Here is a 24920-nt window from a genome sequence, read left to right on the forward strand (position 1 = left end):
TGTACTGTGTATTGTGTCTAATGGTTTGTGGTCCACGTTGAAATGTCAAAAATAAGAAAATAATGAAATTACCTCTTTCGTTCCTCTCCTTTAGTTTGATGGTACTTTGGCAAAAATAAAATGGAGCACTGTCTCTATCCATGGTGTTTAGATGAAAAGGACATTTTGACAAATATGGCAAATTACAGCAGTTACACACACAAACTCCATTCTGCCCATTCTGACTTTCAAACATCATTTCAACACAGTTCAAACTGAAAAAAACACTTTGGAAATAACACATGTGATGTCGGCTGTGTTACCAGACAACATAAGAGATCACAGAAAAAAAAGGTTTCAGGTAACAGAAATTTGACAACGTTGTTGTGCATCTTTGTTAGATGCTTCGGATGGTGGAGGAGTCAAAACAGGTCATCATTTAAAATATGACCTTTAGTTAGCATCGCCTCCATCAAGCTAATCCCTGTAATGTTTTAAAACAACGGAACAAAGTGCCCGGATGAATCATCCCTCAACATTTTAGCAGCATTGAATGGAGGTGGTGTCTGTCATATCACATTTAAGAAAAGAAAATGTGAATTGAATAACATCGCAATCAGTCTGCTCTTCTGAAACATCATCAGCAGGGATGCGTTGATTGCAACATTCTTGACAGATTCCAATATCCGATTTCTTAAAAGTCTGACAAAAATGATGTGTTAATAGAGAAGAATGAGAGAAAACTTTATTCTATACTGTGTATGTAAGCCTGTTATAGATAATCATCCATCAAAAACAATGTATTTATTAATCTATTTATTCATATAAAACGAAATGAATCAGTATCTATTCACATTAATCAAAAGATATGTGTATTATATTATGTCAACTTCCACTCCTGCGGCTTCCTCCTGCCTTCCCCACCACCTACTGACTGTGAACTACCCACAAGGAGAGGGGGAGACCCCGCGCTGTTGACAATAGTCAGTTACCGTCTGTGTCGACGCCAGCCACCGTGCCACTGTTAAATTTCGACCTGCAAAGAATTGGCTTTATCTAAGACTGATCGGCTGGTCACCGGTCACGGCCGATGAAGCTGAAAATCGTCCCGATTCTGGTCCCCGGCTGATCGATCGGAGCATCTCTAATATCCCACTAACATATATGGCTTGACACAATCACGTTATTGCAATCCCTCTTCAAAGTGCAAGAAAAAAAACGACACGGCTTAACAATGTTCTATTTTATTTTTCACCTCTTCTTTAAAGCAAGGGCAGCGGTTTCAATCAAACCAATTGACTTCTGCCTGACCTCTTCCTTTTGACTGCTGTCCAGAAAGGCCTTGGGCAGAGCTGAGTCTGCATACTAAGCCCTACGAAGAGGCGTACTTGACTGTAGCCTACTTAACTGACTCTGTAATGGTGTCATAGTTCAGTGCCACCAAATTGACTGAGTTTTCAAGCAAGCTTTGGCAACACTGGTACAAATACTGATACAACTCCAAGTTTCTCGCCCTTAACACAACAAGGAGCATCAAAACAATGCCGACGTATCACTGGATATTACCCTCTGCATTTAGAATTGATCAGTCCAAGCCAGTTACATCAACATGTAAGTAGATGTGATGTATCTGTCATGACATAGTTTTAAAGTGGCACTTATAAATATTTGTATGTGATGTATGTGTAAAAGGGTCACTCGTAGTCAGTGGTTGCCTTCAGACTTTCTTGTTGTCGGTTATGTTTGACAGACATGGTCGTAACAATTCCGCCATAATCTGTCTGTCTCGTTGTCAGACGTAGCAACCAGCTGGTTTAGGGGAAAAGACGACAGTGCACTACCTGCACCTATGGAAAACAGGCAAAGTCAGCAAATAGCTGGTAAAAACAGTGAAGCATTTAGCAGCTAAAAAGCCCGATATTTCCCTTCGAGGTTGGTAGAGAGCAAAATGGAGCTCAAATTGAGTAAATATTGGACTTACATTCATCTGATGGCCTAAAACACGACTCCAAATCAGTAATTATGTTGTTTAGCATTAGCTGGATGTTTAAATAAGCAACTGTGTGCTAACATGCTAGCTATTTCAGCTTTGTAAGGCCAGACTTCAGTTTGTCAAACATACGTGATGTTTAGCTTGTGGAGATGTTCAACAGAGGGGGCATGCACTCATTACAGTAGTACTAATCAACATTATATTTTAGTTCTCATTATGTTTAAGTGAGTTTGTATTATTGTTTTATTGAGAAACTGCAGATGACTGGGATTTTCTTCTTAATTCTCTCTGGACAGCCCAGACCTCCTCCAGAGATTGCTTTTCACACCTCTGACATGTCTTGTGTAACAAAAGGACCACTGCTTACATTCAAAAGGCGGTACTTAAAATTAGGAGAACAGGAGCCATATGGAGGAGCTACCGAACAGCAGGCTCCTACTGTTTTTGAATTTTACTTTGCTGCTCTTCCCTGTGTTTCTGTGGAGATGAGGTCATCTTGAGTGACATGCTGACAATGGTTAGGTAATAGGTCTTTACAGGCTGCTGGAGCTTTATAAATCTGCTCTGCTGGATCACACGTGGCTCACTCACACATTTTGGCTCCACCAGTTTATATTTTCATCTCGTCAAATTGTGAAATCAAATGTCTCTTCAAGGAGGAGAAAAAACAATTTGTTGTTTTATTGAGAAGTTATTCTTGCAGAGTGAACTCAAGAGGAAATATCAGGTGGTTTGTATTTTTTGCTTAATATTTTATTGGTGCTATTGTGAGCGATACTGTGAGTGGGAAGGGACCTGCAATGGCACAGAAAAGCTCTTATGAAAGAAATGCTAAGCCTTAAAAAAAAAAGAAGATACACAGCTGCCCGGGAGTATTTTTGCACCATAATTGACGTGCCACAAGCATAATTTCCCATCATTAGAGGGACCTGTTGCCTGGGAGCACAGGAGATTCCAAGGAGGAAAATCTGAGCCCTTAAGCTTCCAGGCCTGAGAGATAACAGTGCTGCAGAATCACAACTGCAGAGATATGGGTAAAACATGTGGGCAACAAACAAGACCATTTTGCAGATTCATTATGTTGGGTTGTAGAAATCATATCAAGCATTCTGGTATACATAATGAATGCAGACCTGAAGGAACATTTGATTTAAAAAAAAAAATCTGCAAAGGAGTGGAAAGTAAGTGCAACCTCAAGACGTGATGTGTGGAGTAAAGTGCTTTCAAAATGCCTGAATAATGTGCCCGGTCCCTTTTTTACATAAAATAAAATAAAAAACCTCTTCTCTTTCCTGCCCTTGAGACGAAGCCTCCAATTGTTTCCAGTCCTAAAGAAAAGCTCATCTGCAGGAGATGAATGACCTCTGTCCATTCCTCATCATCAGCTCCGCACCAATTAAACGCTGACAAAACACTGCGGAGGAAGCAGCTGCTTTCATCTTCTAATTGAATGATTGATTTGGCTGTTTCTCTATCACCCTATAAGATGCTTTTATGATACAACCCCTAAAGTGTTTGATTTGATTTATAGAATGCAGCTTGAGCGGGCCCACTGATGTGGGAAAGTGATATATACACTATTTGTGAATTCATATGGTATAAAAAAACAAACCTGTCTGCTGAGGAAACAAAGCACACAGAAAGAAAACAAGTCAAGTGTTTTGTTTTGCTAATTTGTTGTTGCTGTCGAGTACCTCTGGAAGAGACAGAGATGTAGACAGACATAATGTAAAACTGAGTTCATCTTCAATATGTTCAGAAATATCCTAAATCTGAGACCGACTTGTGTGGGAGTTCGGAAAAAGATTTAGTTTTTTTCATTGTTTTTGTCTGGAAAATACCTTAACAATAACTCATCCTTAGGGCTGGACACATCTCAATACACAAACCTTTCATCAGGGATCACTCCACCCTTCAGGACAATTGGTGTTTGGGTGTTGGATTTTACTAAGACTATTTTTCATTAGAGAGCCGTTTGCCATTCTATTCTTGGTGAAGGATGAGTTTGACATCATGTAGCAGCTTTCAGTTTCCACTCTGGGGGCAAACAAGGAAAAACTGAAATTCTTTCAAAGAAAGTTTTTTTTCTTTTTTCAGGGATTAGTGTTTGACTAACATGGTTTTGTAAGACTGCTATTTTTAGATAAGTGGGCCCTATAATCAACATTCTGCACATTCTGAAGTTCAGGTCTCCACAACAATGCTAGTTCAAGCTTCACGGTTCAATTTATTCATCCATAAAATCAGGGTAAATTACACTGTTTCCACTTAATCAACCAACCCCGATTACAGAACATAAGAACTAGATACCCCTAAAATAACACAACAGATAAAGATAGATCTCTGAACGTGTGGTTGAGTCTGTGTCACGTTACACACACAAAATACCAATCTGACATAACGGCAACCAAAGATACAGGGATGGACAAAATAAGAGAAACATCTCACAAAACAACACAGTCTTGCACAGCTTGCAATTGGGAGCTTATGAAGTTAACAGCTTGAAGTTTGAGCTGTTTTTTCACAATGTTGTTGGTGCTCTAAATAAATAAATAAATACAAATAAATCACTGCACATGAACAAACACATCTCTAAAACTGGACGACTCAGTCTAATTATTTCCTTTCGATGCCGACTAGGACTTGCTGTGAAAACGTGATCCACATGTCTGTACAGCATGTCTAGATTCAAACAGACACAATGCATGCATACTTGGAAAAGCTGTTATATGTGCCAGCAGGAAACCCAGCAGGACAGACAGTAGTTGCCCATTTCAGCACAGAACACCCACAAAGCATCGTGGCAGCTCTCTAACTCCAGCATGAGCAGAGCTTTGCAGTAATCTGACGCATAAAGAGAGTTCAAGGTCCAGGACTGGTACGTCTCAGCTATTGGATAGATTGCGCTCAAATTTACTAGAGAGATTCATGTTCTAAAGAGGAAGAATCCTCCCCAGGCGTTTCCTTCAGCACCACCAGGAGGATTACATGTGTGGCTTTGACTGAAATGTCCCACCAGCTATGGGACGGATTGAATTTGGTACATAGCTTAATTTTCCCTTTGAGAAGAATAGCAGTGATCTCAGAACACATCTGGTTCTATCATCATGTCAAATCTTGTCTCATCCTTTGGGCAAAATAAAGGTGTTGAACGTGACATACCTTCTAAACATCACCATGTCAACAATTTCACTGCAAGCACATGTTAGCGGGCTGACATTAGCATTAAGCTAAACACACTATTGTGCCCAAGTACAGCCTTGCCGATTCGCCGAAGTCTTTTATTCACTTTTTATTTTCTTATTCCTAAAAAAAAAGTTTGCAAATATAATGTTAGGCTACCAAGACCCCCAGATGTTTATTCTGAGACGGAAAAAAAAAAACCTCTGCTGGAGAATGTTTTTATAAGTGATTATTCTGAAATGTATTTGTGTCCATCTTTGTGTTTGTGTGTGTTAAGAAAGACTTGAGTTAATGGAAGTCTAATTACAGTCTGTGAAGTTGTAATAGCCAATGTACACACTGATCTTAATACTGCACTTTTGAGATAACATTAAACAAAGACGTGATTACCCCAAAAACAGGATTGTGTGCAGACAGGAAAATATTTCACACAACCTGTGATGTTGTTGAGTGCTCAGCTGCACCAAACCAATTTTGCATCAAAGAAGCCAGATGAAAAGAGTCCAAAGCGACAGTGATATAATTCTCCCTGAAATCTGTTGCAGCAACATTTCCTCAACAAATGCGGCATTCTCGATGTTGGCACAATTCAAACGTGTTTTTCTGCTCCCAAGATGTCAATAAATATCACAGTGTTGTACACACATGCAGTTAATAAACGCTGTATCCTTTAGCACTTTCCAAGCCTGACCTAAACTTCATAGCAATCTTTTGTAAAGTGCAGTTTGTTTGCAACTGTGTTCTCCGAGGGCCTGAATATGTGTCTGTCGGGGATTTGTGTAGCGAAGAGGAGGTTCCACATGATGAAAGCTGGTTTTAAATTACTCCTTTTGTATGTCATCATGCTGTTGCATTGTACAAGGACAATATACAGATGAAAGATAAATACATACAGATCTGAAAGAAAGAGATCTTGCAGCTAGGTCAGGCGCCGATGCAGTATTTTGGCTACATCTGCTTGTAGGGACTGCATCTTTAAAATCTAGGTCTCTAAGTACCCCCAAATGGGGTGGGGGGGGAGGGGTGCTGTCCCGGGTGCTGAAACGCAGTGCAGAAGATTGAAAGGCCGACAGTCTGAACAAAGCCAGGTATTCTATTTTAGACCCATCTGTCAGGATACAGTTCATTCATTCATTTTTTAGAGACCTGCACATCGGCAAATTCATTTTTTTTTCGGACAATTGCACAATTTGTAGCCGTTTCTGTTTCAATAAAAAAGGGAAATATTTGAAGTCCGATTTTTGTCCTCATCTCACAGTAGATAATAATAGTAAAGAATAATATAAATAAATAATGACTGCAAGTCTGAGGAAAATGTTAACAGGCTTTTGATGTCGTCTCCCCTCCCACCGCCATTGGATGCAACAGGATTCTCTGCGTGTGAAGACGCAACGGCAGCAGTTTTTGTTTTTACTCCAACAAAACCTGCCACCAAAGGTATAAAAAAATCTGCGAGAAGTGACTGATGCTTGCAAGGAGAAAGAGCCTCTCTCTCTCTCTCTATTCAGTGTTTGTGTTAAAGCGCGCACATGTGTGAATTATCCGTATAAGTTTCGAATATCGCCAAATATTTATCTTCAAGCTTCAAAGCTCCAGAAATTATATTCCATAGAGCCCTATTAGATCTATGTACATTTTCTTCACTCAAGCGAAAAACAACTTATGATGGTTATTGTGCTATTTATAATTATGGTAGTATAACCAAAAACCTACGTATTATGTAAATTACATCAGTATAAATGGACGAACCTTACTTAAATATGTTAAGTTTCCTTTTATACATAATGTATTTGAAACATTTCAAGAGAGAATGATTTGTCTTACTGCCACAGCATTGCTTTGTTAAATCTTAGCTTTGTTTTTAAATATTACTTGTGGACATGTAGTTCACTGCTGTGAGCACACAGTGCATTTCTTCTGGGTCAACGACAGACGCACTGAAACGGCTTACAGCACGACGAGGGCATACATTTTTCTATACATTGTCACTGTAATAGTGTCACTTGCTTAGCTTACAGGGTTTAAGAATCTGGTGTCAGTGTCTCGCTCAGGCGCATGCTCACAGTAGCTACAAAGTCAATTTAGCCCCCTATAGCCAGCCTCTCCCAGCTCAAATGAGTCTTCAAACTGGGACAATTTCTGTTACGATTCTTTAATCTTCAGGCTCTATACCGCTGCAGTTAATTAATTAATTAATTATTTAATGCACGCTGGCACATTAAAGAGTGCCCTCAGCTAGAAACGTCTCACCCGTCCCTTACAGACACTCATTTCATATGGTATAAACAATATGAGTTAAGTCAGATAATGATGAGAGTTTAATATGCCCGTGGCCTCGGGGCTCGCTACTGGAAGATTTTGATGTTCTCCTGAAGACATGATGGCATATCACCCATTCAGCCAGCCCAGTCTATTTCTATGTGCTAATTCGTGTTTAATATGCATAATGTAGTAAATATCACAATCTTATGACTGAAGGCAAACTGTGGATGAGCATTGTATTTAAAGATAATTTGGATTTAGCCTAAATGTGCAAAGCAGATTTGCTGCAGCTTTGTTTAAAATGGGAATTTAAATGTGTGCAGTGCCTACTTAAAAATATGGTTAATCTTATATCGCCAGTAACCCAAAATATTGATGTTATTGCAATATACCATACATATAAATACTTTTGCAAATTGCTTTGTATGTTTCCTGTAGATGGAGATTCAAGGACTTCACAATAAGAGACAAATAAGTGGAGAAGGTACCCTCATTTGCATGCAGACAGATATTCTACTTCCACAATCAAACGTATGGAGATCTGACTATTTGATGCCTGCATTTTCTTTCAAGCCTTGTCAAGAATTCTGTGGAGAATTCACAGCAGAATGCACACATTGTTCATTTCCCAGCTCTGGAATAAAAGAACACTAGGAAGGAGTGCGGGCAACAGAAGACTCCATGACATGTTTGTCCTGTGGTAAATGACTCTAGAAAGGACGTTCTTATTCCTTGAATGATAAATGACGGAAATAGACAATTGTTCTTTTGTTTTTATCATGTTATCAGAAGACTTCAATTAAAGCTTTTGTCTCGTTTGACTTGTCAAATGAATGCAGTGACAGTGTTAACCAGTAACCAAGATACAGTATGTGAAGATATGAATACACCTTTAAACACTTCATTCAGACAGCTCTACAGACTCCTACTTCATTATGCTGCTGGAGGTACTGCAGCCTTTTACTGCAGCATAAAGGTGATGGTGATGGAAGAGACGAGAGGATCATTCCAAGGGTGCATCCCAAGTCTCTTAATTGCATCTCTGTTTCCCTTACTTGCGTCTTTTCCTTGCGTCTTCGTCCCTCCCACCAAAGGAAACCATGCGAGGAGAGAGGTAACGAGGAAACAGGTCTTCAGAGAAATGAGACGTCCTTTCCTCTGAAACGTCACGTGAAGCGACATCTGTTTCTGATGACGGCGGCAGCTGATCACAGCTGTCAGTCGGCTTTAACAGCTGGAAAGACTTTTGATCACTGTACTTATACGAATAAAGACACAGTGATCATCACTGCCAGAGGGGAGATGTGTTCTCTTTGTAGCCTGTTACCTGTTTAACAAACTGCATTGAGTATTTATACTGTGTTCTGTGTCCTGCTTATAAGAGCAGGACCCATTTCTACTGGCAGAATGCGTTCGTCTTATTTATGAATTATTTGCATGTATGTTTTGAAATTCTGATTGTGAAGTCATTATTAAATAACTCAGAATATGGTCATGGTTTCTTTTGAACACGGGAATTAATTCAGTAGGCTCAATGTGTCAGGGGAAATGGAAATTACATAACTCATCAAACCCGACACTCAGGAATGATCAGCCTCATGTGACTGAATGAAATGATGTAAAAAGTTTTTTGTCTTTCCAGCGCTCTCCATCTTTAATTGTATCCAAAAGTTATTGATGGAAATATCAGATCATCAAAAGACAAATCTTTCTAATAAACGAAGAAAGTTGTTTGTGGTCCTGTTGTTGTTCAGACCTACAATGAACATATATTTAAACCAGACGGTGAATCAGAAAACAAATTCAATTTAAAACTTGAGTTTAATCTGTGATCTGTCTTCACTCTGGTATAGAACTCCAGTGATATTGAGAATAATCTGATCAGTCCGATCGGCTGCAGCGTCCAATCAAATAATTGATGAACAATGAGGGGGTGTGTCTGCCCTGAAAACACTTCCTGGAAGGCTGTTCTCGTGCATCCTCGCTCATGGCTCCTCAGAGCAGAAATAAGAGCTTTGGGACGGCCATCAATATGGCAGAGCAGAATAACTTCCGGTTCAAGCCAGGAATGAGGAAATGGCAAATAAAAGACTTGGGATGTACCCCAAGATCTTTGTGGCGCCATTCATGTCAGTGTACTTCACAGCTCTGGGCCCAAATATGGAAATCCTGGATGTGGTACCCTCCCATGTGTGGATCAGACCTTGTCAAGCAGGACTACAATTTCTCAATGTGTGGGTCGCAGTGGGAGCTGTGTTAAAGTGGGACAATCCCACGGACATGGTACCGCACCATGAGGCCAGCACCGCAGTGTAATCTGGGTAGAGACTGAAGACCTGCGAGCCATACAGAAGAAGCAGAACAAGGATAACCTTGCACAGCCAGCAAAAATCCTCAACTGGCAGTTTTATGGATCTTGAGAGGTGATAATCCTCTCATCGTTTTATTGTATTGAAATCTCTACAATATTCTGTGAAGGGTTCGTGTCATTGCTTTTGGTTGATAGCTTGTGGTTCGAATTACACTCAGTCAAAATACATTTTTTAATCACATCTCTTCCTCTACATTGATCATAAAGTAAAATAGCAGACCTTTATTTCTCTTATTGTTCATCTTTCACCCAGATTTCGACAGTTTAATTTGACAGTAGGGAAAATGGATTGTTCATTTGCTTTACACGACCAGGATATTTGATTTAACAAAAAAACTGCCATGAAAAGCAGTGTGTCTCTTTCCCGGCTGTCTGATGCAGCAGACGACATGTTCTGTAGTCTCTCCGAGTAGGGAAAGATTCTTATCGACGGGGAATCTTCACTATACACGAGGACAGGCAAGCACCTGTTGGTAGAGTAGCTCGTGTGCCTTATGGCTGTATCCTGTGTGACTGATGCTGTTGTCAGTCTTGAACAGGTGGATATACCTTTTAAAATTTATGAAAACTCTATTGAGCCGCGGCAAGGAGTAGAGTGAAAGAAAGTGAATTAAACTGAGCCCTGCACTTTTTCTAGCTTTCAGACTTTGACTCATTCTGAATCATTTGTATATCTTGGCAGCCTCGCCGCAAAATTGATGCCATTCATTACATGATTGAGGGGGGGGGGGGGGGGGGGTTTGTGGGGGGGGGGGGGGGGGGGGGGGTGTTTATGTGAGGTGAGTGGAGGTAGCCAGACCATTGCTGATAGCAACTTACACTGTGATGATTGATAGGAGGAGAGCTGCATAAACGCTGGAGTGTTGGTTCCCTAAATGCAAGTGAGTGTTCTCTCTGTCGTTGCCGGCTTGGGGCGAAGCCATTAATAAACCCTGCAAATGATGATAGCTGCTGTATTGATTCTAGCTTGCACCCTCTATTCTCCACCAGCCCCTCTTGCTCCGATGCTTTGCCTCGGTAAACACAGGCGTTGAGACTGTTGACCCGGTACGTCTCCGCCATTGATCACACCCTTGATGTTGGGACACCGCATTCTCTTTGTTTGCATGGTAGCTTAATCCATCCACAAAGCTTGCTGATGGTACAAAATGGATCAATACTGAAGGAAAAATGGAAGTATTAGATTAAAAATGATAGATTTCTCCCTGAACAGTATCCCACCCCTCTCCTCTGCAACTGATTGGCCTGCATACCACAAGAAACCTGAAAACGTATGCTATGGTTCGAAACAAAAATCCTGCAGGGAAATTGTTTGCTTTCTAACAAATAGTTTCATTTTGATCACACCTTCCTCAGACTGACAACAGATGAGTAATAAGAATTTCAGAGTTGCAGCAGCCTGATCGTTATAATTGCTGATCAAACAACTGTTTCTATGCATTCTGCAAACATTTCCTTCTTTCCTGCCTTCAAATCCGATCCTGCTTTGTCTCACCCATATGCCTCTCCATTGTTCTCCCTCTCTCCCTCTCTGTGTTTCAAATGACTGGTGAGCGCCTTGTCATTTGTAATGGAAATGACACGCCCTGAGTCAAAGTGACATAATGTCAAAATTGTATTCTGTGATTCCTGCCAGGCTAAATCACTCTTGCTCTATTCCTCATTCAGAATCAAATTAGAAACACTCCCACGGAGCCCCCATAACTCCAAAAAAGACTCCAGTGTAACGTCTCCTATAACACTTGAAATCCTGAATGCTGGCCAATGTCGTTGGCTCAAGTTCCTCTGAGAGAAAGTTGACGGTTTCTATGCCTCTTTGGTGAGTTTGAAATCTGCCGGAGAAAATAGGGGGGGGTTATGTTCAACTTTAAAATGGTAACAAACAAATGAAAGGCTGTTTGTCTTTCTCCGCTTCAATGAAATTACTTCCTCTCCAAAGAAAGACTTTTATGGCCTTGCCTCAGCCTCGTGTTGTTTTTCATGGAGACTGATGGGCCACTTCACATTTTCATGAAGCTGTGAAAGATCGTTTAACCTTTTAAGTTAAACAGGTGAATAAGGAATAAAATGTAAATGCATTTGAACGCTCAGTTGGTCTGATATGAAAAACCACGCAGACTTAGTTTAAAAGACACAATAATCAGCATATTATGGAACATAAATCCCACTGGTGTGTGCTTATCCTCAAAGGAGATATTTATTTTTTAACCAAAGGCGTCGAGGAAAATCCCAACCCACAAAATGCAATAACACATGGCAGAACACCTCTGTTCAGCAAGTGTGGTCAGAAATGCTGATGCTAATGCTTTTGGTCAGGAATAACAATACTTTCTGCGAATCAATTGTGGATGTTTAGCCGAGCCTACACATTTTCCTGATTTCATCTGGGCTAATGGGACAATTTGTGTCTCACTGTGCAGCGTATTACCATATGGAAATATTGCTCAAAATACGACATCATGTTCATTTTTCTGAATCAAATTATGTCTCGACCATCCAGGCTATTTCAGCATACTGTGTATGGAGATTACTTGTCCAGGATAGTCAGTGGTTGGTTCATGCCGATGTTTTTCCTCTCACATAAGGCACCAAATCCCATATGCCTCCCCCCCATCGTAGTCCCACTGCCTCGCCAACACAAGGGTGCCTTATAACCATTGCTTCTAAATTGACCCTTCAAGGTCCTTGTGCAGGAATGAAATTGGATTTATGTTCCATTAGAGGAAGCATACAGTTTTAAAGAAATTGTTGGGACTTTGCGAAAGGGGTGAACACTGTAGAGTAATGAAATTATTATGGAAAGAAGGCAAAAGGTTGGTTTTCAGTGTTGCAAGAGACCAAGGACTGACTTCAGGGTCTCTAAGCAGATGTGCGAATAATCGTCTCTGCACAATATTCATTTGTCACTGTCTTTAAACTTTAAATACAGATGCAAAGACAGATTATTACCACTTCAACAATAATCACTAAGGTGTTGATCTTGGATCCTTTTGAAATCATACAGTACAACAACAACATATATTCACATTTCCAGTTACATAATTGGTGTGGATGACTTATGGTCATCAATGATTTATGAGTTTCCAAGCCAGTTTCAAATAGTGGCTGCTCGTTTAAAAGGTAGTTTCCAATTAAAAAAACAGAAGTCTGTTCCTCTATTTTTGTGGTAACGAACAAAGTAGTGTGAATGGAAATTCATCTTTTTTTAAAGCACATTACAGAGATAGATTGTGATAGAAAAGATAAATAAAGACACTTTGACATCATCTGGTTTGCTTTGATTCACCCGAGCCGTCTCACAGCAGTCGCAGTGTCCGGACACGATTCAGAAAGAATGTCAGCACTTATACAGGTAAGCTAGAGAGCTAGCCAGCTTGAAAATGAGGGAAACGTCTTTACAACAAAGAAGTGCATGTTGACCTGACAGGTGCAACTACACCAACAGAGGAGTGTGTCCCACCCACACAGTCCTGAGGAAAGATCTATCACCACTCAAACTTTTTGGAAAACTGCTTATTTTTGGAAAAACAAAATTTGTAGGTTTAACTGAAAAGACAAAATAAAAATATAAATTAAATGTTTACTAATCAAGATCAAATGCCTCCTGTTTTAACATGAAATACCCTAAATTGGGGTTACAGTAGAAGTTTGTTGTAGCTAAAGCTGTCTTTGGAAGAGGGTCTTTATCGGGATGAATAATCTGATTAAAAGGAGAAGCTGACTAAACAATATTATCTTCCGCCTGCTCATTAGCAGGAACCATCTTGAGAGGAACAATAGCTCTGAAGGGAAATGTACCGACAGATGCATTTGCCTTCATTTGGACTTTGTCAAACAAGGCTCCATGCTGCGCGGTGCTTTACACACTAGACAGTTTACAACAGAGCTGTGAAGCAAAAGTCTGCTCTGATGCAGATATTGTACATGACAGAAACTCCCCTGCATAAATAAAATGTGATTTAATCTATATCCAGTTCACAAAAGCCTTTTCCAGCCTTTTCCATTGTACAAATATTGAGTGACTGACAAGATGTCAATGAGTGACAAAAACACAACATTCATTAATTACTTCCCTACTTTATTTATTTTGAGCCCACCAAAGTGTGCTCAGCTGAATTCCTTTTTCATTATTGAACATTGGTGTGATTATGTTGTCCTTGTCTTTGCCTATGCTAAATCTTATCACTTTTGCTGCTGGAATGACCTAATTTCCTGTAGGGAATCAATAACTCTAACTCAATGACTTAATCTAAAGACTAACGCTGCTCTATGCTGCCACTGGCTGCATGGGTCTGGTAATCCAGATGTCAAATGTACAAATTAGGAAAAACTACAGATGTCACTTTGGAAAAGACTGCTGCAGAATGTCACGAATTAAATTAGTTTTTTTTAAGTAAAAAATGTTGACAGGGGAGGCAGTTTAAAATCCCAACGTATTATCCCTGGACGGAGGTCCAGATGTAATAGTTAACAATGTCCAGACTTCTCCAAGTAGTAATGCTGCCACGATAGGGAGAAATCCAGGAACAGAACTCCAGGAAGAATTATCAGCTTTGGACAAATAATCAAATTCTGGTACTGCTCCCAGAAAACATGTTCCTCTGTCACTGTTTTTGTCCGTCACAGCATTGGGTTGGTCGCCATTGAAAGTGACATGTTTTATTTCCAGATGTTACAAGATTTTTGTTCAGATACAGCCACACTGATTGCTTTTTGTAGATTTATCATTAAAGAATTCAGTATCCAACCTGAGCAGCTGCAGCCATTCAAGCCAACCACGAAAAGATTTTGTTGATGTAAAGGAACAAAGGAAACAGATGTCACAGGACTGATTGATTGCCAGGTGAACTCTTGGGGGTGCAGTGTAAAAAAATACTACAGCTCAAAAAAAGCATTTCTATAGGATAGAATTAAACTCAAAGCAATTGCTGATTCGAGAAATGAGAAATATGTGAATCTGGTCAGAGGTTACTGTACCAAACTGCATAGGGGTCCTTCGGAGGTGGTCATTGGAGATCTTTAATAAACAACATTGTCTTTCCCACAAAGACAAAATGAGTATATGCCTTTTGGTGAGCAGCAATCGTTTAATTCATTAATTATTTAACTATATGCTTATTATTGAGGTTCTAGTTTGCAAAGTCCGTTCAATAACCACATAATTGCATTTTAATTGAAGATATCGGGGTCTACAACAGGTTTTCATCAAATCTTTATAATCCTGAATAATACAAAATGTAAGCCTAGTCCAATGATGATAACGCGAAGCCGTTTAGAAAGTGCTTAGTGGAGGCTGAGGAATTCTTATCCTTCTGACAAAAGTGATAATGTTTTAATGAAGAGGAGCTGTGTGGATTAGTGACAGAATTGTAATCCAGATTAGTTGCATGAGCTGTCCAATTTACATCATTGTGTTATGCTGTCTAATTGAAATCCCTTTCCTCCTAACAGTTAGGGAAGATAAAGGTAGAATTAAGAACCTTTCAAAATCTAATCCTTTAAACTTTGTTAACACTTTTAAATAAGAACTTTCCAAAAATGGTCCCAAACATGGAGCTATTACACAACTGAATTAGGTTTGTTTCTTTTAAGCCCTATTCCAAAAACATGTTTAATTTGTTGCTTTTAATCATTCTTGTACAGTAAATTGATCATCGCCTGTTGCCGAGTGCAACATGACACCCAACGACGTTCATTTAAGCTCCACTTTTCGGGCATGTGACAACACAACAGCCTATCGATCGGAGGCAAATGTGGTATTGATCTTTCAGTCAGTATCCTCCTTTCATCTCTTTTTTATTTTCCATGTAATTGTGCATATAGTGTATTAGCTTAGCAGCCACCAACCTTATCTGTACCAATTTGCATCACTTTTTGCGGGCAATTTGTGCAGCAATTCACCGGGTAATTCAGGATAAATTAAGCTGCAGCATCCCCCGTAACCTCCCCCACACCCTAATCCATTGCTTTGGTTTCCTGCTCTTTTGATTGGATCGGGAACACACAGTTTATATAATGTTCTTCCTGATTTGAATGTTTAGTAATGTACAGTTGCATTACAAAGCACAGGCTGGCATATGGGAAAATGTCGTCATGTGCGTTTACCTTTCAGTTGAAGTAAAGCTCATGAAATACTGACAAACCATTGCTACTGGGTACTATATCTAATGCTAAAGATCAAAGTTCAAGCAGCGGCACTTGCTTAAGAAAATTGGCTTTTACGATATCTAGGCATTAAGAGTAACAAATGCCCATTATATCACTGACAGGCTCTGAGTGAAAGAGAGAGAGAAAAGCGAGGGCAGATGAGTGACGATCATTCCGCCATTCGCTTTGCCCAATTAAGCAATGACAAGTAACTGTTTAAGCAAATTGCAACAGAACATATCGGAGGCACTTAGGGGTCATTTGCGTGATGTCAAATAATAAATAAAGACATAACTGGCTGACATGCCACACACACAGGTGTGAACTAGAGATTAAAAGGCCATATGGATGGAAGCAGGAGCATTGCTGAGTGGGATGTGATCTCTTTCCCCGGGTGACTGCAGCCGTTTAGAATACAGATGTTCAAATGTCTCCATGTTGCTGTGTGTGGAGACCTTCTTTACTCTAACCCAATCACCACATCCTGCAACCTTTTTACATTTACTTACCTTATAGAAGGATAGGTCTGCCGGTATTTTATGTCTCTCAATGACATCAAATGAAAAGACCAAAACCAACAATGAAGTCATCCTACTAACAAGTAGTCCCCAACAAATATACTTAGTACTCCTTTTTTTATAATAAACATTTGCAAGAAATTGCAAAACTGAGCGGTTTTGGGAAGTTACAATGCCTTTTGAAAATGTGCTGTTTATAGAGACTCGCGTCTTCAGTAGGAAAGAATGGGCCGGCGGCAGAGGAGTCAGAAAGCATTGAGGGATGGACTAACACATTGCTGGTTTTGTTCTTTTCACAGGATTTGCTGACTGCAAGAAAATATGTAGAATTTCTCCAGCTTCATTATTAATAAATTATTCAAAGAAACAGAAAGAAACTTCTGATGAACCTAAAAAAACTTTTCTTTTTAAGAATCGGTTAATAAAGTACAATTAGTTCCCACCTTCCTCTTCAGATTTCACTTTCTGTTGCCAGGCATAACTTCAATCCAGTCTAATATTGTCTGTTGTCTGTCTCTAGAAATAAATCACCCAGGAGCAATGCAGAGTTGTTTGTGTTCCCCCTTTTCTTCCTCTTCCTTTTAAATTCCCCACATGCGCCGATTCATCCCTACTCTGTGGCTAATGCTTCCAATCCCACCCGTCAAACAGGGACAGCAGTTACCCTATTAGCAGTGTTTCTCATGTCGATGTCAAGCAGGCCATTGTTTTGCATGGGCATCTTGTTAGGGTTCTTATTGACATTGTGTTTCATTAACTTGATTAATGACACCTATTGGGGGCATGCTCCACAGCAATCAACATCTCTGCAGAGAGGGGCTGTCTGCAGTCTAGGATGGGACTCTCTGGTCTTCTTCTGCCCACACTTGATTGTCCTCTCTGTGTCCTGTTTGTTTCCAAAAGGCTGCATTAAAAAATGATCTTATAGTCATAAATGCCCAACTAGCATGCAGTGAGGGACCATTACTTCGGCCCCAGATGACCATGATTAACTTTCCATTTTAGAAACTGAATGCGCGTTTCAGAAAAATAGGCCCGAGGAAAGTAGAGAAATAAACTGTGTATCATATCAGCCAGGATAGGAATAAATCACTTAAAGATGCTCCTACTAAATTATTTGGTGATATAAGTGCCCACTATCCTGCTGTTTGCTTTGATTTCTTCACCATTTAAAAATACAATTACAAGATGCACACTGCCAGGAAAGCCTTCCATAAGTCTGGAACTAAAGCAAGGTCGAGAAAAGGTTTATGTCCAATGCAAGCTTTAAAATCATATACACTACACCCTTATGTCAATGTATTGCACTGTCAACAGGATAGCTTCTGGGTTCATATTTGAAGACCAACGGGCTCTTGCACATTTTTACACATCTGATGAATTCTGAAGTGTTTTCTTACAAACCAAAGGGATTTCTTTCCCTATCTCTATGCCTCCTACATCTCCTCTTATATCTCCCTTTAGGAGGAGTCACATCCTGGGTCAGTGCACGAGAGATGAGAAGCTGCTCGCCCTCAAATACCCTAAGATCCGGAGCCCTGAAGGCCACCGATTCCCGGCTCTTGGTACTGTATGCTGGAGAAGAGAGATACAAAAGCAGACATTGAAAAAACCCCACCTGGAATTCATATTTACCTTTCATCATCTGCTTTTTGCCCACATTGTACTCATGTTATATTTGCTCGCCCTCTTAAGGGAGAGAGGGGAAAGCTGCGCTGGTGCAACTCCAAGCAGGTGGATGCTGGGCGGCCAGGGTTGCTGCTGCTATGGGAGCTGACTCAGATCATTTTCGGCTTTTTTTTCCTCCATTTTGCTCAAAACAATGCTATCTAGCAAAGTAAGTGCGCAAGTGCAGCAGCAAAATAACAGTATACATGCAAAATAGGCCTTACTGTATACTGTATCAACATAAAATCTTTCCACAGTAAAGGGATTTGCTGGCTGGAAAACATTCACATTAAGGGATCAAAGTCAATGCTAATCACTTGGCAGGAAAATATATAATTACTCTGATTTGATAAGTTTGATTCGAGAAATTGTTATCCACTCAGAGCTGAAACTAACTTGGAATAAACTTTATGATGACTAAAACAATTAAAGCCTGGTTCATTTACGGAAGAAAAAAAAGACAAACATAATGCTATGGAAAATAAATGCAAACTACAAAATTAAACATGAAAAGTACATAATGGACAGTTTCATAACTTGTGAAGTTCATCCATAGCTACAAAGAGCAACAATACAACCAACACTAGGACACGAGGTACTGCAGATTAGGGCTGCAATGACTTGGATTCTGGACAAAAACATATTTAAAGCACCATAAATGTCCATGGGTTTATCCTTCATAGTTCTGTCTTGGAGCTCAACTCATCAGATAATGATGATCATTTAGAGTTGTTACAGATTGTCTCTGATTGCACTGAACATGATCGCTAAGTAATGCATGACACTGTTGGTTATTAGCAGTGTTTTCATTGTTTTACCTCATGTGTAACACTGTACCTCCGTTTGGGTAATATGTACGACTCACTAGATGTTGCAATTTGCAGAGACATGCATTGTTTGGATTTTTCAGCCCCGATAAACTCCGTGCCATGTTTTACCCAGCATCTCTTATGCTCCATCCCTCAGCAGTCCCCGACGAGGCGATTAAGTGTTCAGAGAGAGACAGACATAATTGATGAGCAACCACAGCCAAGCTGGTCTCATTCTGTCCGGACACAGTTCAAGTCGGAGACATGACTGGGACACCTTGAAGTCTCATCCTTTTAATTACACTCGTACTTTGCCAACCAAAACACTCAAACTCATTGGGAAATCCTTTAGCAGAGTAATTTGCTGGATTGGGGTAAAAAGGAAGTGGATCCAATCTCTTGTACAGCAGTCCAACTGAAAAGTCGTGGTGGATTACTTATGGGAGAAATTACTTTTCTCAAATTAAGCCTCCGTTCTTTCTACCACAAAATGCTGATTGAACCAGCCCCCGGGTTGATTTCTTAAAGATGTGGGTGTTATTCTTGGGTTACTGGGATCAATGATTTTGAAATAAAATCGAAGCTATTTCTAGTTGCAAAGACTTGGTTTCAATCCTGAAGCGTAATTCATGGTTTGAAAATAAGTAACTACATTTTGTACACTTTAATTTTAGCCTTATCAGCTATTTTTTAACACTAGATGACACAAAACTCCATAATAAACTCAGAAATACAACTCTAGCATACCGTCAACTTGACATGTTGTTTAGGCTAACTGCTGCAAACAACTGCCCACTTACACATCCAGAACACACAGAGCCACATGAGCATCCCATTAAACTTAATCTCCACCAGCTCCTCGGAAAAAAACATCTTTTAGATGCTCAACTTTGTTAAAATAAAAAAATAATTTGGCTCTGTGTTGTTTTCGGGTGCAGGAAGTGTTCATTTTGCTTGTCTGAGCTTGTCTGAAAATTGCTGCCTGCAGTTTTATATCGGAGGGTCGGGTGATGAGAGCCACACTGTGCAGTTTATGTTTGAGCCAGAGAACCAGAACAATGAGTGTTGAGAAACCAACACTCTGCTACATTCTACACAAAAACACTGAATTTTTTACTTCAGTGTGACTGAACAGAAAAGCTTCAATTTTAACCAGTAGATCCATGACGACAGCTTTGTAAGCATGTGATCATGAAGCACTATGAATTACTGTCCTTTGTTAGTTCTCAGGTACATCCGATATTTCTTCTTAATCTCTTAGTTAAATCGGTTGCCCCTGCATCTAGCAGTCTGTTTAACGTTGAAAGAGATGCATTAATGTTATTGTCAAAAAAAAGAAAATAAATAAAAGTAAGGGTAGAACCCTGATTTTGTGTGCATAAGTGTCTATTTGGACTTTTAGTACCTGATTTTGTCGTGAGCTTCACCAATTTTCTAAAATACAGAACGCTTGCGTGAGTAATATCTTCCCACGCCCGGTGCTAGACCCGCAGTCATGATATATGAGGCCAAGTGCACTCACCGTCCTCCCGAGACTTCTGGATGAAGGCATCGACGCCGCTTTCTCCGTAGTTCCCCTCCGAGGCCACTGTGGAGACGTAGTTCCAGCGCATGGCCTTGACAATGTCCACCATGGCCTGGGCCTGGTAGGTGTCTGGAGGCACAACACGGGAGAAGAAGTCGTAGCGGGTGTTGTCACTGAGCTCTGGAGCTGTGGAGGCGTAGCTCACCTGGGGAATCTGCACAGGAGAGAATATTGATAATATGAGCTTGAAGTAGCATCTCGTGAACATATGGGTAGGGACAGGGAGTGAAGAATATAAGGGCAAGACAAGTTTATTTTTGTTCCACGTTTTAACAACAAGGCAATTCAAAGTGCTTTACATAAGAGAAAAAAGCCATTAAGACAAGATATAAAAGAGACATAAAGATGTATTAAAAGACCATATAAAAGGACGCATACACGATTAAAAATCAGATTAACTACAATAAAACTGATTAAATGGGAATACAAATTACAGAGCAATGCAAGATGTGAATAAATAGTCTAAGAAAAAAAAAAAGACAACTGTTATTGTACCTTAACATTTTTGGGACTTTGCTCCAGATATGTGGTGCCTAACTAACTGAAAGCTGCTTCTCCCTGTTTAGTTTTGTCTCTGGGGACAATAAGCAGACCTGAGATGTCTAGATGATTTATAACGGAGCAGCAGATCAGAATTGGCCCTAAAACATTAAGAGTTGTGTATACCATCAACACTCAGGTCAATTATTTGACAAACCTGAAGCCGGTGTAATAATCTGAGGAATGGTTTGATGTGATCCACTTTGCAGTTTGTAGAGAGAACAGCTGCAGCTGTTTGATTGACGTTATAGAGAGGCGTGTTACCACAACGTTACAGCAGTGGAGACGAACGCATGGACAACTTTTTAAAGGACTTGCATGGGCAAGTTCTTTATTTCTCTCTGTTCTTGAGGTGACGGTAGGCTCATTTTGCAAAGATTCCTTTCTTGGTTTGTGGTCTAAAACATCAGCAACTGAAGCTGAGCTCTGGCTTTTAATCACTCTTCTTCAGCTCCACAAGCAAGTATTTCTGTTTGTCTTTGACAAAGAGGAAAAAAAACAAGAGACAAGTCTGTGGGCATCCAATAATCTTCATTCCTTTTGAGATTCAAAACAGAGATAATGATCCTGAACCCCCACCAAGCCTTTGAACACCCAGACTCAGGCTGGACAGTTCACGAGCTGAGAAGATGAGCGCGTCAGACTCAAGAGTACGGGTCACTTGCCTAACAGAAACAGCATCTTAGCATCTTAACACAGCATGCTTTACACACCGCAGAATGTGCTTGCGTAGCTGTAGCTTCTTCGATAAATACAGAAACAAAAGCAAAAGCGATCCACTGCTACAGGATACGTGGTCGCAGCTTTTAAAAGAGTAAAGCTTTGTAAACGCAAGATCTTGCATCATGGCAGGCTTCTGTTGCTCCCACTGCTCCAAAGATTTTACTGATGCGTGTGCTGAAGAAAGCAAAAAGTTACATAAGAAGCTTCAATGGAAAAATAAATAGGTCAGCTGCAGCACGAAGCCAGTCTTGAGTGACCATAATTTTTTGGATTTTCTGGTGGTGGTTGTTGTGTTTCACCACAGGGGATTGTTTCCATGGGATTGCACTGTGTCAGGTTTTGTAATAGGTAAACTGTGTTCGGGTAAACGGAATTTATTTCAACCCTATGGCTCACAGTGATTCACCAAACAGACAGCCGGGGTGTTTCCTGGTACTGATACACAGCGTGCCCTTTTGATGAGGATCTGTCGTCGTGTTTTTGTGTCCCTAAACAAAATGAGGAGAAGGTGCACTCAGTGAAACAGTCTAGATGATTCTTTGCCCCGTGTGGCATTTCATTATCACAGACACCAGACCTGTAGGCTGTGAAACACACACACACACACACACACACACTCGCACAGATAACCCTTGTTATTAAAAATGTGACTTCAAGGCAAACTCCTCCCACCAAGATAAAAAAAACACTGTAGTCAAACACACATTTGGGTAAAAAATATTTATAAAAAAAAAACTGAACTGGAGTTTCATCTTGACTGGCCCCTCGGCCACAGGTTGCATGTACAAAGAGAGAGCAGAGTCTAGAAAAGAAGAAGAAAAACTTGTGGAAAGGTGATCAGTTAGAGGGGATCGAATGAATGATCTGGGTGATACTAATGAGAAATCATAAACGAGTCATTTGTGTAAGATTTAATGGCATGAATATCAAAGTGGCAATAGAGACGCTTTTTTGCTAACTTATCATATGTTGATTGCACAATGTAATGGCTACAGTATAATGACACCATAGGCGTTTAAACTGGATGTCTATAAGCCTCGCTTAGATGACAGCGCTTTTGTTTTCCCCGGTTGCTGTTGGTCGCTCTCCCCAGTAACCAAAGAGCATAAATGTAAGTTTTTTTGCAGTAACTATCTTCAGCAGCGGAAATAGCGGATGCTGGGACAAGTAGCAGTGGGAAACAAACGCAGTGTGTCCTCTTTGTCTCCTGTTGGGTTTTTGGTCGGCTTTGAGGAAGACAGAAAGTTTTCCAGTTGTCTTTGCGACAGCAGCATCAAAGTTAATACTACACAGGAAGGCTAAGGGGGGAATTGAATTGCGTCACACGTATTGCACCATTTCCTGTTGGTGTGAAATGTTAAAAATGTATATTATTTTAAACTCAGTGATCAAACAGACAATATGTCAATGATTATGTTGTACGTGTCGTATAGACTTAGTATGGATTGGGGACAAAGCGTGCATCTTTTGCTTGTTTGCTTTTTAATTTAAATCGTTTTAATATCTAGACCTCATTCAATGCAGAATCTGGGAGGAAAAGAGACCAATTACATGAAAAATAAAGAAAAAAAGAAAAGAGGATGTATTTGTACTATTTGTTTGTTACATGGGGGTTTGTTTGTGGTATTTTCAGTCCCCTCCACCACAGCCTGTCCGAGCTAGCCCAGCTTGGTTTGACATGTATTCATGAAGACAGGTTAGAGGCCAGAGTCCCTGAGGTAATTCACTTCAGTACAAGGACCTGAAGATGATTTGCTGGGAGAGCCTCAGCAGGTGAAAAACATGAAATAATCATAGAGAAAACATATTGTAGTAATGGAACTGTGCGTTTATGGGCTGGAACTTCAAGAGCTCGCCAAACAAAGCCTAACATACAACTGATGGAGGTTATTTCAGGATGAAAAAATGATATACTTTATGTAACTAAAAGGCTCCATGAGAAACATTTTGAGAAGTATTAGCACTGCACCGTGCTCTCTGTTACTGTGGCATTTATAATAAGGTCTCTAGGTCTTTAAAAAAAGAGCTTTGTTCTGTGAAATGAACACACAAGGTGTCTGTGTCCTTGTAATTCATAGCATGTGTTTTGTTATGTTATTGTAATTAAACATATTTCTACTAATTACAGACTTGGTTTTTGCCTGGTGTGTTGTCCTCCTCTTCATCCAGCTGTCTTTTTCTTGTTTCTTGGATTAAGGTCTACTAACTCTTGTTATTTATCTTGCATCACTGAGTGCTGTATTTTAAGGAGGTCTTTAAACAGAAAATGAATCATAGGTGAGAGTGAACAGGTTTGTTCTCCTGCTTGGCATGTGACTTTGTCATCTATGACACCCAACACGTTCTCTGCTGATGGCTCAGCAGAGTGCAACGTTAATTTAATTGTTGAGATTAGCAGGCACACCATTGGGACCAAAATAGCAGATTTCTGAAACACTGCATCAGTTTCTGTGAAGTTCTGTGAAGTTGGTGAAGATCACCGGAGTTTGTGAATGTGGGAAAAAAAATGTAATGTAAAATGACTTTTCTTAAAAAAAGTGATTTTAAGAAAAGTAGTTATGCATGTGATGGAACTTAACCCAATGCATTTCAGAGAGAAGCATGTCCCAGTGACACATGCTATGTGTATTTGACTGGAAAAAAAGACTCTTACTGCAGCACCTGTCTCACATTACATTACATTCGAGTCTCAAGACTTGAATTCACTGCAGCACAAATAGCTCCTATTAAAATATAATAATCTATTTCCTGAACCTATGTGGTTTACTCATCAGTCCCATGGACAATCTCCAAGATTCGACTTCTTACTCTGAAATGCCTGATTTCTAATTTAAAGTTTTTGCCCTGTTGATATCAAGACATTTAAATTTAACATTTTCAAATATCATGAGATCGCCTTGGGTCCGAAAGCCTCCCCAAAATACATCCTTTCGTGTTTTACAGCATAATTTAAGACTTTTTAGTGTCTGGCTGGCGCCACATGTTTGCTTTGCTGGGCATCCTGTTAAGATGGGGGAGCAACTTAATGATGATAATGTTGGAACCCGAGGTGTAGGTGAAGTATCTTTCTGTGCAAATTATGCATGCATGCAAAATAGCTGACTATATTTGCATCTGTAATTCAGGCACCTGACAGATCCGT

General features: G+C 40.0%; 1 protein-coding gene across 2 annotated transcripts in view; it reads right to left on the reverse strand.

Moving 5' to 3' along the window:
• LOC116396835 (metabotropic glutamate receptor 4-like) overlaps positions 1 to 24920 on the reverse strand; it is a 153578-nt gene that overhangs the window by 43637 nt on the left and 85021 nt on the right. For both annotated transcript variants that reach the window (XM_031871734.1, XM_031871735.1), the window contains exon 3: positions 20453 to 20669. In XM_031871734.1, coding sequence (XP_031727594.1) covers positions 20453 to 20669 — 217 coding nt within the window. The remainder of the gene's footprint in view (positions 1 to 20452; positions 20670 to 24920) is intronic.

The sequence above is a fragment of the Anarrhichthys ocellatus genome, unplaced genomic scaffold, assembly GCF_004355925.1.
Source record: "Anarrhichthys ocellatus isolate YVR2014 unplaced genomic scaffold, GSC_Weel_1.0 scaffold60, whole genome shotgun sequence".
NCBI classification, from domain to species: Eukaryota; Metazoa; Chordata; class Actinopteri; order Perciformes; family Anarhichadidae; genus Anarrhichthys; species Anarrhichthys ocellatus.